Genomic DNA, 14032 nt, shown 5'->3' on the forward strand with positions numbered 1-14032 from the left:
AATGGGAAGTTAACCTGCAAGCTCGGGTGACCTTGGCTTAGGATAAAAAAGCGAGCAGCAACTGCTGGGTTTGAGAAAACTTGGTTGGAGGCCGGCGCTGGAAACGGGTAGATCTTGTCATGATTCCACTTCCCTATGTCAAACATAGCGTTTCTTTTTCTTCTCTCTCAACTCGCTCTATGAGGTGTTCCCACCATGGGTCCCTCAGGGCGATGGATTCGGGCGGTTTCTGATTGTCAAGCGGGATATCATCGTCTATCCAAGACCAGATACGGTGTAGGGTTTCGAATAGCGGCGGAACGCTCTGCAGTGGGGTGTGAGTGGAACGGTAGCGAGAACAAATATGAGATATAAAATGGGGACTAACACTGCGAACTGGGGTTTGCACTACTTGCTCGAACCATCGCCGTGATACTTGTTTGTGAAGAGGGTCGGTTGACACCATACCCAGCAGAAAGACGGGGAACAATGGCGCTTGGGCAGTAAAATAATGGCCAGAGGTGGGCATGATGCGTATACAGCTTGCCAAATCCGCCAAATTGACTAGCACTTCGGGATGATTGCGCGGCAACCTGGAATGAGACATCAGTCACATAGACCCCAAGATAAAGCTGGGTAAATGAGCTGCCTACCTTAGTGCACGGCATTGTAGATATACCAGGGCCGCAAATCTCCAAGCTTCAGCTGTAACGGCTGTCATGGCTCCCCGATGGTCAATCACATAGTCTCCAACTTGTTGGCGAACCCATTCAATTGTCGGAGGGTTGATCTTGGCCTGAGCCCATGAAGTTGACTCGCTGCTCCATTGTCGCATTTCCTGCAGTAGTGTAAGAAGGAATTGAGCAGTCATAGGAGTGATTGGGCTTCCGCCGTCCTGTTGCAGTCGGGCTGCGCAATAGGTTATTTGACCTAGTACGTGAAGCAACTTCCTCGAAAACCCGCAACCTCCATGGATCGTGTACATTTCCTCCTCTGTCCCATATAGAAGCCAACCAAACCGAGAAGCTTCTTTTTCTGGATCGAAGTGTTTGGGCGAGGGCAGAGCCATCATCGGCTGAGCAAGGATCACGCCACGTCCCACAATAATAGACTGTGAGACTCGTAGGGAAGTAAGTTGGACATTACTGCTATACCAGAACCGAGAGCCAGGGTCGGTCAATTGGAGAGCATATTCGCTCTGCAAGTAACCTTCAAGCCACCGAGGGAGTTTTGGCTTTCTTCGACGACGCTCGGTAAGAACGACCTGCAAAGCCACATCAGATCTAATCCAACTTCAGCATGGAAAAGGGGATCGATACTTACATCCTGCATTGACAGAATAATGGCGATAGTAATAAGTTCGCTACCCTGATCTGTCTGAAGGCTCTTTGGGTCATTTAGCAGCATCGTCAGCCTCCTCTCAGCTATGCTAAACAGCTCGTTGATGCGTTTGCTAATGATTTGTTGTGGCACGTAGTCGTATATATAGACACCAGCGAGACATTGCATAGCTGCCCGTACGCCCTCATTTTCGTGCATCTGAGCAAAGTCTTTCAACCAAAGATTAGTGTCTCGAAGTATGCTCCTACCCGGACACCAATTCTTTATATCTGTTTCCGGTCAGCTCCAAGTTCCATCGTAGGCTTAATGTAAACCATGATACCACCGGCACTCCCGGCAAAATGTTGGAGGATAACAGCTATGCAACTTACAGAATTCCCAAAATTTTCGGTCAGTGTTTGTCTCCATTTTCCCTTGGAATCCAAATTGTGGTGGCAGCAAGTGAGGCTTAGCTGATTGTGTGAGTGCGCCACCAACATCTTGAGGTAGCAGGTCTGGTGAAGTTGCTGAGGAAACAGTCGGAGACCAGTCAAATTTCACTGGGGAGTAATCGCGGAAGTCAAGGGTATCCGTTGTCGAGAAGTCAGAAGTCACCGGAGAACTGACAGAAATTCCAGAAACCAGAGCTCCTGTCGTAGAGCCGGTGACGACGTTGATATTGGTAGGAAAGTTTCCCCACAAGCTAGTATCGATGGGATCGGAGACATGCTGGGGACTACCTTCGCGCTGAAAAGCCCTGTTTGCCCAACGAATCTTGACATATCCGTTGACGAATCCATCATTAGGTCGCCTGAACTCAAGTTTTGCGAACTTGCCAAACTGGCCAAGACAGTCATGGAAAGGGCTGACGATTTGAAGATTCGTCGCTGACTTGGGGCTGCTGAGATTCCTGACATTTTCGGATGTGGTCTGAGCGGCACCAGAATGCGTGGATCCCGCTATTGCGGCTGAAACCACTGGAATAGAGTCGGCCTCCCCGGGCCGGTGGGAATTATGAGTTGGATAGACGGTCGTCGGCGAGAGACTGTGTCCTGCGACAGGTGACGCTGGTTTATTGATAGTCAGCTCACGAGCTCGAAATTGGATCATTGCACAGCATTTAGAACAGGAAGTATGATTTTAAGCAAGCGGGTAACCGAACCAGCGGCGCCTTGCTGGTGGATAGGGATAAGGCACAACAAAACAGCACAGAAGGTTGGGTAAAGGAAAAGAGAACGTCAGATGCGGGGGCCGATGCCGACCTATTCCATTGTTCCCACTCTTTGTCTAATTTCTTTTCCCTGGTTGCCGGGCGGTTGAGACAGAGCCAGAGCATAGGTGGGGTTGACGGGACGGGAATGTGATGTGGCAAAGCTTAACGCGACGATGTGATAAAGGGGTATTAAGGTAATGCAAGGCAATAGACGTTAGAAGCACTAACCTATAGTAACAGAGGACATGGACACCGTCCAGCCACCTTGTGACTCGCTCGACTGGAAATCATGGAAGAGGCGAGAGGGCGGAAGTTGAAAAGAAGTTGGCTGCCAGGTTGGCTGATAGCCCAATAATGGAGGCGCCTCGGAGAGATCACCCGGTGATGTCGGAGGTATCCATGCGTCGAACACCGAGTCGGGGGGCATGACCAACGGAGCGGTGGAGGTCGGGGAGGCAGAAGTCGGAGTGGGTTGTTGCCGCCGATGTAGGCGCGAGGGTTTCAGGCGCTTCGCAGGACGGTCCGAGTCCGATGAATAGCCCATATCTCAGAGATGACTACCACAGGTCCAGGCAACTACCAATGCTCGTCGCCTCTTTGGATACAGTAGCTTTGCTCTTTTTGCGGTCTGACGAACAGACAGCGCAGCGCAGAGCAGCTAGTGGGGTGCCTCTGATCCCAGAGCCACCCGCAGACGCAGAGCAGGGAACGGTACCAGGTATCTACCAGCTGTCCACAGTTGCGGTATGGTCCCAACAAACGCCCGGCTGAACTGTGCTGTGTTGGCAGATTGGCGGAATTGCATCTGACGGTAAGACGACGCGATAGTACCGGTAGGCCACCGACCCCGGCACAGTTGAGACAGGATGCTGCCTGCAGACTGCTGAGCCCAAACCCACCAGATACCAGATAATAGTGCTTCAATGACTAGGTACCTAGCACGCCTAGGACCTGAGGTGAACTGCGAGTTGCAGGGGACGGCCACAGCAGCGTGGCTGGACGCCCTAACAGAGCGAAGATGGTCGATGGGAGCTGCTGGAGGCACCGTACCTAGTGGGTAGGTGAGCCCTGGGCGCTGGGGGCGTGTCGCAGGTGCGTGGTCACTGCCAGGGAGGTAGCGAATCCACAAGGCAAAGTGATCCAAGGGTCGCTGTAAAGATCTCCAGCGGGACGGAGCGCAGAGTGCGGCGGGCAACACGCGCGGCGTGAAGGCAGGGTAGGGTAGAATGTGGGAGGGGACCCGGGGGGGCAACTTGGGCAGCTTGGGGAGAAAACAAGAGGGGCGAGGAGACAACAAGGCGGCGGAGAAGACGGGGAGGAGCGATAACCGCTTGCGCGCACACACTACCGTGTCTGAATATCACGACCAGATAGGTGGATATGAGACGAGAGGAGAGAGAAAACCCGGAGCGGGCAGAGACCTGGAAGGGTGTGGAGGAGTGAAATGGAAGATGATATGGGGAAGGCCCAAACGACACCGCGTGTTTGCCAGCTGCTGGATCGTCCCTTCCTATGGTTGGGCGCAAGCAGGTGCGACGATAGGTCGTACTGGTAGCTGGGGAGGCGCGATGTGATGCGATGCAGTGTGTTGGCGGTGCGACGAAGCATGGACAAGCAGCACCCGTCAGAGCAACAAATTGGAAGTTGAGAAAAGAGAAACCACCGGCATTAAAGAAAGCTGGAGGAGCGATCCAATACAGCGTTTCCGTGTGTGATACTACCCGTAAACCGATATGTTTCGGTTTCTCAAATCTTTTTTGGCTTGCTTCGGGCTGCTGAAGGTAGTTTGGCCGCTCGTTGCTTTGTTAGCTTCTAGTGCCCGGTGCCCTTCTGGTCAATCATTTGTTCGTCCAACCTCTTCATTTCCTTTGGGCTGCTGTACCAAGCCTATCCACAGGCGGCGGTTGGCCCGTCGACTCCATTTTCCCCACACAGCGAAGATGCAGCGTTCTCGTGATCTGGCACGTACGGTTGGCTACGTCTGAACTTTCTGGCGACGGATCCCCACGGGAAGGCCAACTTGCCGGTTCCAGATCGAACGGCCACCAGTCAACGACGCAACGGGCCGCTTCGCCTCACGATCTTAGCACAAAACCGTCGTGCTTCCAGATCGCCGTGGCCAGTGCCCACATATTTGGGAAAGGATCGTCCGTCGCGTCTCCCATATTTGCTTTTTTACTCCCCACCTCCCTCAGCATCCATGGATCTTAGTCCCAAGATCTGTTCCTCATTCATTCCCCGCCCGTAAATCCACAGCTGCTTAGTTTGTTGTAGTTGCTCTTCCAATCGCCCTCTTCGCAACCAATCAATCGTTTTCGAGGCGATAGGAGACGGTAAATTTGCCCCAGATTTTGCGCTCTATCCGTAGTGCTTGCCAGTTTGCCAGCTGTTGCTAACCTAGGTACTAGCTATTGATGGACTCTCCATGGAATACTTACCTTGAACTAGTTTTAATACTACTGCTCGTATGGGTTGAACCCTGCCAATTCCGTTGACCCGTCTTCCCGTCCATATCCCGTTATTCCTATGTAGGAGTAATACATTCGAGTACTACTCCGTAGTAGTATTCCCACCGCTAATTTTGAGCAGTGGAGCAGCCCAGGGAGTGGGCAGGTTGGTGTCCCCTCAGAGGCTCAGCCTCACACGATTCGTACAGTACAGTGTCAATTTGTACGTCCAGATACCCGTGACCCCTGTAAAGTGCCTGCTGACCCGTACGAGTAGTAACAAGATGTACTGTACGGAAAGGGACGGATTCCTGGCTTGGTGTTGTCTCTTGTCTCACTAGCCTTGTTGTCTCTTTTCTCTTCGCATCATCATCATCTGAGTCCTGACTCGTGCATCCAGAGTGCTGGCTTTCCTGATTACCTTGGTAATATTTGGCGCCGTGTGTTCTTGCCTCCCCAATCTAATAACTCACGGGCTCTGCTCTTGTGACGCCAAGGCAACACAGAACTGTAGAGGTTGGGGGTGGAAGTCAAATGCGTCTTCCTCGACTCCCACAACAAGAACCTCCCTCTTGCAGCCACCGCGAGAACCCTGTGCTTAAACTCGCTGCCTTTCGTCTCCCAGGTCGACCACGTTCCTCGATCCTGACTCGGCCGTTAACCATTCTCTCTGGCTCTCATGAACCCCACTTCTCCTGAAATCCAGCTCGGAACTAAGGAGGAAGGTTGTGAACACCGCCTTGTTCTCCCGATTCAAGAAGAACCATCAACGAGGTCTCCGGGAGAACCACAGGCCGTTGTCAAATAGTTCGGACCTGAAAAGACGCCCACTGATAAAAAAACCCGGCGTTTCCCCTCCCCCTTCCCCTGCCGGCGGTCTGGTCCAGACGCGGCGCGCCGCTCCGCCCGACGCTGGCTTCGGTCCATCCCTTGCCATCTCCAGTCTTGGCCCTAACGATTCCACAAAAGCCATCGTCACGTCGCACGGTCGCAGCAGCGACAGCTCCGCCTTTTTGTTGGTCCACTTCCCTTCCGGCCTCCGGAAGACCCACCCCTCAGCCCATCCATCCGGATCTTGGTGTGTGGATGAGGGAAACCAACCGTGGTTGTAACTTGTCTTGCCGCCCAAGGAGTGAAGGTGAAAAGGCAAAACAGGGAGCCAAAGAATCCGGGGTACATGCTTGATAGCCAAGCAACTGAATCTTTCCGTTCCAACTCTCGATGCTATGCCAACTTGGCATTGCCGGCGAAGGTGTCTGACCGGTCCAGGACGGTAGGAGACTGAACATTTCATCATCTCTCCTTGCGAAACTCTCCTTCCGAGACGTTATTAGACGTCGTCGTCATGTCTATGCCCTCCCCTATTCAAGTCTTCGAGTCTGTCTTGCCCCCAGCGCCGTCTCCAGCCCCTCCCCCTAGCTTCTTCGATGCACTGATTCGAGAGAAGCTTGAGACCGCCCACAGAATCATCATGGCATCTGACATGCCTAACACATCGCCATCTCCTTGTCTTCAGACCCACGGGACCAGTGCATTGCTCCAGGAAATGGGCGATTACATGAACCGGTTGGCTCTCATGTCGGCCAAACTCGCCGATGGCCTCGTGACAGGCGAGCATATTAACCATGCGGTCATGAATATACACATGAAAGCACGTCATGAAACCCATCTTTCAGATCTCTCGTCTGTTGCAGCTTTCGACGTTCAACTAGACCGACTTCGGTAAGTCCCACTTCGTGTGCTAACATCTTTCCTTAATAGCCTTCGAGGTCTTTAACCCGCTAACATTGCGGTCGTTCGTCACAGAAAAATGCGAGACCTGACGGCGAAATACTCGCAAGACGTTGAGGCCATATGGCGCCCGGAAACGCAAAGGAACAGCGAGACTTCGCTCGAGTTGTCACCAATTTCTCCTTTTGTCGACATGAAGGCTCTTTCCACGCCACAGACATCTCTAGACTTGGACGAGAGCAAATCACGCATGCGCCGCTCCCTACCCGGAGGGTCACATAAAGACCAAAAGTCGCCCAAGGACCACGGCTCCGGCTCCGATGCGTCAGATGACGCTGACGATGAGCTGTTCCAGAGGATTGACATGGCGGCTCTTGGTAACAGAGGCAAGGGAAGCTATTCCTGTCCCAAAGGGGTCAAATGCACAAAGGGGGGAGTTGACAAATTTGGCAACATGGTCGCATTTGAACGCAACTCATCTTTTGTGTGAGTGACTCCCCCTAGGCCCTGGCAGTTATCCTACTCCCATCCTAGTATCTCACGGATGATTAGGAAACAGCGACTTACCAGCTCCATCTTTGGTTCTTGTACGCTAACCATCAACCAGACAACATTGCAACAAACATCGAAAACCGTATCGATGCACCAGAGAATACTGCCCGAATCCTCCCAAGAAGCGGAGATTTGCACGACGAGATGGATTAGAACGACATCTCAATACGGTGTCCCATTCTCCCCCACATCAGGACGTCCCCGATGCCAATATGCTGAAGGCAGAGTTGAGCTGACTCTTTGCGGGTCGTTATGCACAAAAGGAGCGGGGCCATGTCCTAAGGAGAGAAAATTATGCCGGGTCTGGTTCGATGGCGAGCGACAAGGGCCCATGAGACTGTCATGTGAGCATAAAGTGCCAGCCCATGATGGTAAAGTGGCCGATCAGGTGGCAACGTGATGGCATCCAGTGCTCATGCAGCAGAGGTCACTTGGCGAACATAGTCTTTACTATGTGGCAAGTGCGGGTTTTAGGCACAGATGAGGACAACTGCAACCTGTACATCCTCTGGAAGCTGCCCAATATCTGTCAACGGGGGCAGGGCCTGGCCAGGGATGGACGCAGGGCATATATCGACCTAACAGCTCTCGGCTCTATGTGGCGGGAATACACACATCGCAGCGGTCTCTTGACCTCGGCGACAGCTCGGGTATCGACGGGAGGTTGGGAATGGCATGATTGAAAGAGGGAAGAAGGCTGGCAACCGTGTTGTGTAGGAGTGCCGGAGCGTCAAAGGGTCCAATCAGAATGCATTGCTCCGCACCGCAGGCGCTCGAGATATTCGGGAGGGGTCCAGGAAGGACTTGAAGGATTAACCGGAGGATGGGGCGGGTCTGAGAGAAACGAGAGACGACAATGCGTGGATTAATTGGTGGCCGACTCCCTTAAGCTGGTCAATAACCCCTTGAAAGGAGAGCCTTGGGTAAGGAGCCTTCAGCATTGATACCCGTGCCTTGAGGGCTTGGCATGCATCTACATGCCTCCCTACCTACCTCCTAGTACTGTATCTACGACTAGTACGAAAGTTGCTTGAGGCGAGATCTTCCCTACCTTCTGCATACAACAGTAGAAACCCAGGGCCTCGCACGCAGCCTTGCAACATTGATCATGGGGGGTGGGGGGTCAAAGCTACTAGGTATCGTATGCATGCAGCCGAATCCATGGAGGAAAGACCCTCATCGGTCAGAGCACCCTTTGACCGATTCTTACCGCGTGACATGGTCGCAGCAAATAGCTGCAGCGCACGTTGGCGGTTCTTGCCCATGTAGCCCCCGGATATCCACACCGCGCTTGCCCAACTCATCCTCGAGAGGAGACAATCAGCAAGCCACCTTGTGGGTACGTACACTTTTGCGAAAGATGCCTCGCTGCCTCGACATTTCCCGTCTCCTCGCTCGCCTTCCATGCCATCATGCCATCATGCCATCTAGCCGCCAACACAGCGGAATCGACCAGCTCAGGGTAATACCCTGCCTCTGCCTCCCACTCACAACCCGGAGTCCTACCCTGCGGGCGCCCATAACATCCTTGGCTACAGTCACCATGCATGTGGCCGAGCCCAAAGGAAACACTCAGCGTCATGTTTTCTCCGACGGCGCTTAGTTGCGCAATAGACCCGATCCCGGTAGTGAGTTGCCGCTAGCCGCCGAACGGGAGGGAGCATGATTAATGATTACCTAGGTACCTAGCACATCCTCTATCCGGACGGATATGGAGTACATGGGTGGTAAATGGGATGGTCTGGAATCCCTCTACGTACGTCTCAGCCTTGATGGTCTTGACATTACCCGAGACACGTATTCGTGGGGTTGCACACTTGCTGCCGTGGCACCAAACGACGTCGTCCAAACATCACCACTCTGTTTCCAGAATGCGGGGAACAGCGTTGCCACGTCGTGTGTGAAACTTGACACAATCGACAGAAGCACAGTAGCCCAATGGCCGCCCCTATGCCGGCGTTGGCAAATTTCATCGTCGAAACACGCCTTCGGAGGCCGGGGGAGGACATGACTGTGAACCCACGGTCCAAAGTAGCGGTAATACATGCGGCCCTCTACTATGTAATATGTCAAGGCGATGTCATTGCCAGCTGCGTGGCCCTGAACCCCAGGCCAGGTGTCAGCGCACAACCGAGTGGGCGCACTGTGGTGCATCTGTGACAACTGATGTCTCGCAGCACCATCGAACCTGGCGTTGCAGATTGCAGACGGGAAAAATTCCAGGGCGCTTCCGTGCAGTTCACGACAAGAGAAACATCGCATCCTAGCCGGTCCAGGGTCCAACCGAGGTACGCTGGTTGGGGCACGCGAACAACCAGGCACCAACACGCACTCTACATATTACTAGTAGATTTTGACATGATTGACCCCACGGTCTTCTCACCTGAGTCCAAAGGATTTCATTAGTCTCCCGGAATCATTGAGCATCCGATTATCTCTTCCTCAGCCGCCAAGACTTGATCGACTCCCTGGCAAGTCCTTTGGGGCAGATCCCTGGGATTTTGGGACACATGTCACCAGTGACGAGAACAGCTCCCGATATGCAAGACAACCACTATTGTTGGCAAGGTAAGTCGATCATACGCGTCGGTGTGGTTTCGATTGGGAGACGGGCGACTTCATCACGTCAGCGATAGCAAGAAGGACACAGATCCATGGGAGACATTGTGGTTTGATTGGGCACCCGGGACTCCGGGGACGCTTTGTACTGGCGACTGCTGGGATGCAGGTCTGCCAGGATCACAGTCTGGGGCAATTTAATTTGGCTTTTACAGATCGGATCTATTTATTGGCGAATCTGCAGCTCCCCACTCGTCAGCGCGCAGCTTTCACTCGCGAACAGGAGGAACACGGTTTCATCGTCACCGCTCGCCGTGTGCACGTGTCTTCACAACGGTGCGGGTAAGGGGGGCTAAGGCAGAGACGGGCCCACCAGACTGCGGAGCCTTGACCAGTGGAGGACTCTCGGACCATGATCGCCAAGGTAGAAAGGGTAGGAAGAAGGGGGGGAGAGAGACAACAAGAAAGAGGGTGGTTCCTCCAACCCGACTTTAGATCCAAACTTTAGATCCCGGCAATCCATGTTACATGTAGGTTCTGAGAATCCGAGAGCACGTACTACCACATCGCAGGAGACCACGAGGAGACAACAAGAGAAAGACAACCGAGGCGAGGAGGCAGCTGACAGGGTGCTGCAACGGGCGTCATTCAACGGCCAAACGGCGTCCATGTTTATGGATGGCCGCCATGGCTGAAAAGAGACGAAATGTCCAAGCGTCGTCTTGGATCATTTACGGATTTTCCTTGTTGGGGTCGATCCCACCTGGAGCCAAGCTAGACAACGGCGCTAAGACAAGTGGTGGCGCTGGTCCAACTCCGACACCGAACCGCATGCCAGGGACCGGGCGTACTATTACTCTGTTGGGAAACGAACCAAGGCATTGGTCCTTCCCGGTAATGGGTCAGCTTGCTCACCGGTGACTACGGACTCCGATTCCTCTTTTCTCCCCCCAGGTTGACAAGGTATGCGCGTGGCCGCGTGATACCATCATACAACAGCAGGAGAGCAGCAACTCGGCCAACGAGCTGATCCCCAACAAAATGCGCGCGTTTCGCGGAAATGCCAGCAGGCGATACCATGCAAAAGTAATCATCGACAATTTTTCCTGCTCCGACGAGATGAGACTGGGGTCATCCCTCGCACATATGAGGTCACACCCGAGTTGAGCGAAACAAGCGTGGTCGCAGTGCGGCTACACACAAGTTGTTTCTTTTTGCGCCAGTTCGCCGATTACCATGGGTCCTTTCTTTTTCCCCCATCCCCTTCCAATTTGAATATTATTCTCCTCACGAGGATCTGGTGCTAATATTGTACGTACTCGTACGGATACCAGGCAAGGGACAAGGTACCGCCCACTATCATGTGCGAATGCGGAGCCAATGCCATAGAGGCGGTATCGAACTGTAATATGTATTCGCATATCGGCAATACTATTTCTTCTCGGAGGCACTTGAGCGAACATCTTCGTCTCCGCTTTCCCTAAATTTTCTCCCTCGTGTTCAATCTCGCCTCGCCTCGCTCTGTTCGTCAATTTTGGTGGTCCCCCTCCCCTCCCCCTCAGCGCTGACCTATTGCCAACACCCCGGTCGCGACGACTATTTCCTGACTACTACTACCATAGTACGTATGTACATGCTCGTACTAGTATGTACCTGACTACGGGGCTTAACTTGGGTGGTACATAGTAAGTGGTACGAAAGCGCAACCGGTATAGGTATGTATACCGCCTCCTCCACCGATGCCATATTCCATACCATGCCCGCATTACTTGACGTAGGGGGTGGCAGGGTGAGAGCAGACGCCCATCCTGGGGGTGGAGGGGGGTGCGTCTCTGTGCCCTGGGCATCGCCTGAAAGGTCGGGATCCCCTTTTTTTTTTTCTTTTCCATCAGGGTTGAGACAAGCTTCCTGCTGGGGACTACGGCGCCAATCTCTCTGGACCCGGCCTTCGCGATATGATTTGTGGTTGGTGTCACCAGGACCCGGCGCGGATGTTTGCTTGTGTGTCGTTCCATTGACATGTTAGCTGCGAGCCCAATCTAGTTGGGCTAATATGCTTGCTGGCTGGATACCTGACCTTACTATCCTCTGCTAGCCGGATCGACTCTTGTTGTCTCCCCGCCGGCTTGGAGACAGTTGCGCCCCCCAACCAAACCTTCACCGCAGGACTGGGTCCTCCTCAAGTATAAAGAATCCGTGGTACCCGACTTTGACGCACATGAGCCGTTGCCTAGTCTCTTGTCTACACCACTACTACATCAAGCCTACCCTGCCACAGTGCTCTCATTGTCCGTGGAATGCTTGTTGCCTTCGAAAGACTCTTCCTACTTTTTTAGGTCCTACGTCTCATCAGTTTTCATCATGACAGTTAACGGGACCCCGAACGGTACTACGTACCATCTTAGCAACGATGTCCCTTCTGTTCTCATTATCGGCGCCGGCAATTTCGGTGCCGCTACCGCCCTATCCCTCGCCAGGAAGGGAAATGTTAAGGTGATGCTGGTTGACACGGCGCTCTACCCGAACCCCCGGGCAGCTTCTCACGATGTCAACAAGATTGTCCGGGATGACTACCCCGACACCCTGTACATGCGCATGTTGCTTAAGGCTATGCCCATGTGGCGAAAGGATCGCCTATACAGCCCATTTTACCACCAGGTTGGCATGCTAAGAGCTGACCCGTCCGACTTTGGGGATAAGAGCATGGAGGCCTATGAAGCCGTAGGCATCAAGAACGACTCGCATTATCTCTCCGTGGAGGATGTCCGGAAACGTTGGAATGGAGCCTTTGCAACTGCCTGCTTCGACGGCCTCGACAAGATCCTCTACAACCCTTCCGTTGGTTTCGCCGAGGCCGACAAGGCTCTGGGTGCCGTTGTGCAGGCTGCCGTCGACCACGGCGTCAACTACGTGGTGGGCGAGATGACGCGCCTGACCTTTGGGATCCGCGGGCAGTGCACGGGCGCCGAGCTCAAGGATGGGAGGGTGCTGCAGGCCGACAAGATTCTTATGGCGACGGGTGCCAGGACCGGGACGCTTCTGGCGCAGAGCGCCCCCAAGAACAAGAAACTTCACGTCGGCGATAGGCTCTTGGCCACCGGTGCTGTCAGCTTCTATGCCAAGCTTGACGGGGCGAGAAAGGAGAAGTTTGAGCCCATCCCCGTGCTCAAGAACTGTCTTGATAAAGTCAAAGGTACGAATCTCCGCTCCAACTTTGCGGAATGCCCGCAGCGGAAGATATGGCTGGCTAACGCTGAGCTCCAGGAGAGGGCATGTCTATACTCCCAGACGGCACCATCAAGTTCAATTGCGACATGTGCTTCACAAACAATGTCGACTTCGCCGCCACAGGGGAGAGGATGTCGGTTGCCCCCGACGACTCCAAATACAATGTGTGGACCGGCCTCGAGTTTCCAAAGTGTTTCGTGAACCGAGCCCGCAAGACGATTGACGGACTTTACGGCGATGAGGTCAAGGACGTGCCCATCAAGGGCTACAGGATGTGCTGGTGGGCCTCTTTCTTCATCTCCCTAGCATCCCCGCGTGCTCTGGGACTAACATGGTGTAGGGACGCATCGACACCAACCCACGACTTCCTTATCTCGCCACACCCTCATTGCCAGAACCTCTTCGTGGCCACCGGGGGTTCGTTTCATGGCTGGAAATTCCTCCCTGTGATTGGTGACTACGTCGTCGACATGATGAAGGGTACCCTGCCCGCCGAGTACGCCGATCGATGGGCGTGGGACAAGAGGGGTGGTGATGGCCACTCGGCCAACCCAACCTATAAGATCGCCGGTAATTTAGAGAACTTGATCGAGGAATCGTCTGAAAGGAGAAGCTGTCTCCTTCAATGAAACACCGAGCACGAAATGGTTAGAACGTATGAGGTTAGGCAGAGGGCAAGTGCAGCGCAAGGAGTTCCTGGGGGGCATCATAGTAGATCGGTTCACACCACGGAGTTATCGCTTCATTTTCTTGGGGGTTTTATATGTCTTCTTCCGCTGCTGAAGGGAGTCGGGTTTTTTGGGGGTTTTTTTATTGATATCCATGGGAACACTGGGTTCTCTTTTTCTTCAATTGCTTCAACTGCTCTCCAACTCGTGCTTGCGCAGAAGAGATTATCAATAAATGAACAGTAAGGAGATTGAGGAGAACCCAAGGCCGGAGAACACAAGCCATGTGCATGCAACCTGCTGTACTCCGTACAATGTTACTAACTGTTAATACC

The 14032-nt window shown here is 53.5% G+C and overlaps 2 protein-coding genes across 2 annotated transcripts; both read left to right on the forward strand.

The window, feature by feature from the left end:
* Positions 1-6769: 6769 nt before the first annotated feature.
* Positions 6770-7395, forward strand: ACO1O0_001869 (uncharacterized protein; the record flags this gene model as incomplete). The annotated part of the gene is made up of 2 exons (XM_083191348.1): positions 6770-7067; positions 7298-7395. 2 exons carry the CDS (start codon positions 6770-6772, stop codon positions 7393-7395), a joined length of 396 nt encoding a protein of 131 aa, XP_083052562.1.
* A 4767-nt stretch (positions 7396-12162) lies between these two features.
* Positions 12163-13658, forward strand: ACO1O0_001870 (FAD dependent oxidoreductase; the record flags this gene model as incomplete). The annotated part of the gene is made up of 2 exons (XM_083191349.1): positions 12163-12994; positions 13066-13658. 2 exons carry the CDS (start codon positions 12163-12165, stop codon positions 13656-13658), a joined length of 1425 nt encoding a protein of 474 aa, XP_083052563.1.
* Positions 13659-14032: the final 374 nt, after the last annotated feature.

This window comes from Amphichorda felina, assembly GCF_050947745.1.
Source record: "Amphichorda felina strain 45539 chromosome Unknown scaffold_2, whole genome shotgun sequence".
NCBI classification, from domain to species: Eukaryota; Fungi; Ascomycota; class Sordariomycetes; order Hypocreales; family Bionectriaceae; genus Amphichorda; species Amphichorda felina.